Source organism: Nicotiana attenuata, unplaced genomic scaffold (assembly GCF_001879085.1).
Source record: "Nicotiana attenuata strain UT unplaced genomic scaffold, NIATTr2, whole genome shotgun sequence".
Lineage (NCBI taxonomy): Eukaryota > Viridiplantae > Streptophyta > Magnoliopsida > Solanales > Solanaceae > Nicotiana > Nicotiana attenuata.
Genome location: NW_017671868.1, coordinates 84,357 through 88,670, shown reverse-complemented (window position 1 = coordinate 88,670; position 4,314 = coordinate 84,357). Strand labels below are relative to the sequence as shown.

The 4,314-nt window shown below is 36.0% G+C and overlaps 1 protein-coding gene across 2 annotated transcripts; it reads left to right on the top strand.

Moving 5' to 3' along the window:
* Positions 1–1,103: 1,103 nt before the first annotated feature.
* On the top strand, positions 1,104–3,715 carry LOC109210631. 2 transcript variants are annotated; one of them, XM_019374081.1, is made up of 2 exons: positions 1,104–1,507; positions 3,318–3,715. In XM_019374081.1, exons 1-2 carry the CDS (start codon positions 1,189–1,191, stop codon positions 3,494–3,496), a joined length of 498 nt encoding a protein of 165 aa, XP_019229626.1. In that variant the 5' UTR covers positions 1,104–1,188; the 3' UTR covers positions 3,497–3,715. The 2 variants fall into 2 exon arrangements, with proteins under 2 accessions (XP_019229626.1, XP_019229625.1); XM_019374080.1 differs by having other exon boundaries at positions 3,303–3,715.
* Positions 3,716–4,314: the final 599 nt, after the last annotated feature.

Sequence of the window (4,314 nt, the reverse complement as noted above, 5' to 3'; positions counted from 1 at the left end):
TTGGTCTTCCTGGTCCATTCCCTTTGCCTCTCGCCATTGATAGCCACTTTCCCCGCCAAACGTAGCCACCGCTTGGTGGAGATCGTCAATGGAGAAGAAAATATTATTTCTGTTTTTACAAAAACATTGTTTTAGAAAATATTATTCAGTTCTTTTGTAAAAACTGGAAAAAATATTTCCTTTTATTTTTATTCAGTTTTTAGTAAAAAAAAAAACTTTTAGAAAAATTGCTAAAAACTGGAAAAAAATATTTTGATTTTAATTAATTAAAAAAAGAAAAGAAAAAATACTGTTTTCGTTAAAAAAGGGCAAATTTGCACAACTATTGGACAGTTTGGGCATATTTGGGCCAAACTATTAACGACTAGCATATTTGTCCTATTTCAAATAGTTCACGAGCATATTTGGACCTTTTCCGTTAAAGTAATAATACGATACAATACAATCGGTAACAATCATCCAAACAAGCTAAAATAAGAAAGTTTCTAAATTACTAATAGATCTTAAAAATGAGTGCACATAAAATGTTTATTTTTTTAATGTGTTGCTAAAGTTATTTTTGAAAACTAAAAAAAGAGACAAGTTAACTTACTACAATCATATACTAGTAGTAGATTAGTAAACCTCATATAGATAAAAATCTTGACGTTGAGTTGTTATTTATTCCCGTTTTACTCCTTATGATATTTGACTAATTACATTTAACTTTTAATTAATAGAAAGTGTGATTTTTTTAAGTTTTTCATTCGGTCTTCGGTATCCGTATTAGGGCCTGACTAAATTCAGATTCGCACCTGGAAGTCCCATACTGGGGAATAAAATACTTTCTAATAAAGGCAACTCCATACTAAGGCTCAAACTCGAGACCTCTTAGATGAAGGAATACTTCCCGCTCTATTACTATACTTGTCACGGGGAAAGTGTGATTTTTAACTCTAACGCTAATACTGTAGAAGTTAAAAGAGAAAATGGAATTTTTACTTCTACAAAGAGCAATTTATGTCACCTGAGTTAAATAAGATTCTGCAATTTTAAAAAAGAAAAAATAAATTAAAAGTACCTTCGTATATTTTATTTTTTTACGAGGTATAGTTAAATAAAATTTTCCGTCGTTTTCCATTTCTCTACAAAAACTGTGTAAAATCCGTCAATTTCTCCTCCATTTTCACTCTCAAATCTCAAACTCCAATGGACGAAAGTCATCCTTTCTCTATACCCAATTCAGCTCCATCTCTGAAGCAGAAGTTGAAGAACTCCCTTTGCTTCTCCTGTTGCTTCCCTCACCGCCACCCTTCTCCTCCGCCTCCGCCGTCATCCTCCGATGAGAATCCGGCGCTGATTTGGGAACCCAATAACCTGCCGAATTTGAAAGAAAAGGTTTTAATGGTTTTCAACTTCGGATCGAACCGGCACAAGAGAAACTCCTCCACTGAGCAGTTCCGTTATGATCCGTTGAGTTACTCGCTGAATTTCGAAGATGGGTTTGATGATGAAGAAGCCCCTTTGGGTAATTTCACTTCTAGACTCCCTCCTTCCCCGCCTGTGAAACCTATGTCTGTGAGAGAAGTTACTGCTGCTAGTTAAAGTAATTTATGTATAGTAATACTGAGTGTTTTTTATTAGCAGTAATTTTACCTTTTTTGCTCTTTTTTATTACAAAAGTTGAGGTTGATTTTGTACATAGGTTAAATTTTAATCTTAAAAATCTTTGCCTTTTTGCCCTTTTTATACCTTCTTGCTTATGCGAGATTGTTTGTATATTACCTCTATTGCTGTGGCTTGTAGGAAAATTAGGGGGAGAAAGAACTCAAAATTCAGTGACATATTGAATTTTGATTTAGAAATTTTTTCTTTTTGCACATAGAATTTCATATTCAAGTAGATTTCACCTGTAAATTGTCATAGAATTGGCCTGTCATCCACCTGCCATTTTACTTGGTTCAAAAGGCTCCTTGTTTATTTTATTAATTATCAGATAATACTTTGTTTCAAATACTATTTTTCTTTACTGGTTAGTGCTAATTGAGCTTATGGACTGCTGCTAGCAGATTCAGCTAAATAATGTTCTGAAATTATTCCTATTATTGGATAGACAGAAGCCTTGGTTTTGTTAGTTTTTGATATACTTAGGTCTGAGGATTTTCTTTTTTGGGTAAAAGGGAGAAATATATTACTAATAACTAGTTAAATCTAGTACAAAGTGGTGAGTTTATGCTTTCTAGAGCATAGTAGTTTCTCAATAGCTCTAACAGAGGTTGCTCTTCTTCCTTAGCCATGCTACTGCCTTTTGTTCTCGAAAGCTATGCTGGATTCCCCCCCTCCCCAGCTGGCTCATCAGCAACCTGCTGTCATGCATTGTAGAAATGTATGCATTTCTATTTGAGTTTAACAAGCTCATAACCTCTGTTGAATCTGTTTAACTTTCCAGAAGTTTTAGGGCATGCTCTACAGCTTAGCTTTTGCCCATGCAAGCACGGGCAGACCAGGGGATTCGCATGCTATATATTCTAGGTCAAAGTTATTATTTATGTATATATTGTATATGTTGAATCCCTTTAACTTCTTCATATATCTACTTTTATATTTTGAACCCCGTTATTGAAATTCCTGGCTTTGCCATGACGTGCAATGCCAGTAGTTCAGCTTGTGTATGATTTGATGCGGGTACTACTGTAATAGCCTAACACCCAGGGCTCCTCTTTATTCCTGATTACTCTGCCAATGCCTCCTTTGTTTAGACGTCCCTTCACCGATCCATCTACATTAAAGTTTAAAATATCCAGCTAATGGTGGCTGCCATCTTCCCTGAAAGGTTAGTATAGTGCTGCGCATTCGTTCATCATTAGTTAGCAGCTTAAATTCCGCAGCTCTCATATGCACATTCGCTAGGGAAATATTGTTATCACTATTATTATTGTGGTTGTTCTTTCTGTTTATCCATAGGCAGAAAGGGAAACAGTTCCTTAACAAGGTTATTACCTCTATTTTCTTGTTTGGGTTGTATGAAGTCAGAATTCAGACACATGCTGAATTTTGATTTGGAATTTGTGTTTGCTGAATTTGGCATGTATTTCATCTTTATAGTAGAGTTATATACCTGCTATTATTTTAGTTTGGTCCAAAGGCATATTTTTCTTTACTGGTTTAATGCTGCTTGAGATTATGGACTGGTGCGAAGAGATTCAGCTAAATAATTTTTTGGAATAATACCAATTGTCGTCTTTTATTATTGGAAAACAGTTGTTCAATAGATGAAGCTCTTGATTCAATGATATAGGGGAAGTTGAATTTAGTTTTGGTAGTTTTTAAAATATTAGGTGGTTCGGGCACGTGCAAAGAAGAAGCCCAGATGGTTGCCTTGGCGGGTTCGAGAAGAGGCAGACGGCGGCCTAAGAAGTATTGGGGAGAAGTGATCAGGCGGGACATGGCGTGGCTTAGATTTCCGAGGACATGGCCCTTAATAGGAAGGTGTGGAGATCGAGCATTATGGTGTTAGGATAGGAGGCAGCTGATAAAGTTCGTCCGTGGGGGAGGCTGGTTTGATAAGGTTGGGTCCTAGGCTGTTACCGATTATTGTTGTGTCCACACTATTCTTTCGTTTTTCATAGTATCGGGCTTTATGCACTAGTTTTTGTTATTATTTCTCATCTATTTTCTGGTTCTTATGCTGTTGTTATTGCTCATATGGTTCTGTTGATGGTACTGACATTTTGTCTCTCTCGTCTCTTTTTGTTTTCTTGAGCCGAGGGTATTTCGGAAACAACCTCTCTAACCTTCGGGGTAGGATTAAGGTCTGCGCGTATACTTTATACTCCCCAGACTCCATTTGTGGGAACTCACTGGGTTGTTATTGTTGTTGTTAGAGTGGAGTTTTAACTATGAGACAATTGTGAGAACGCTTTTTTATAATCTAGGAATCCCGAGCAATTCATTTAGCACACACAATTCAAATTAAGTGAACAATGGATCTGCTTCTTCATTCTTTTCTACTTAAATATCAAACTTTTGTTTGTAGCACGATTCGAATCAGAGATGTTCGCCTACACACATCATGCACCGCGCTCTACAATTTCGACAATATTGCATCTCCAACGTGTTATTTGAACTTCTCGTTGTAAGTTCCTTTTGTTTTCATAAGGTAGGGGTAAGGTTTGCGTACATATTACTCCCCCAGGCTTTACTTGTGAAATTACAATGGAGTTGTTGTTGTTGTTATCAAGTTTCTTTAGCTATTCAAGGATAATGATACATTTTTATTAACTTAGTACTCCCTCCGGTTCACAATAAGTGTCCAATTTATTTTTTTCATTTTGG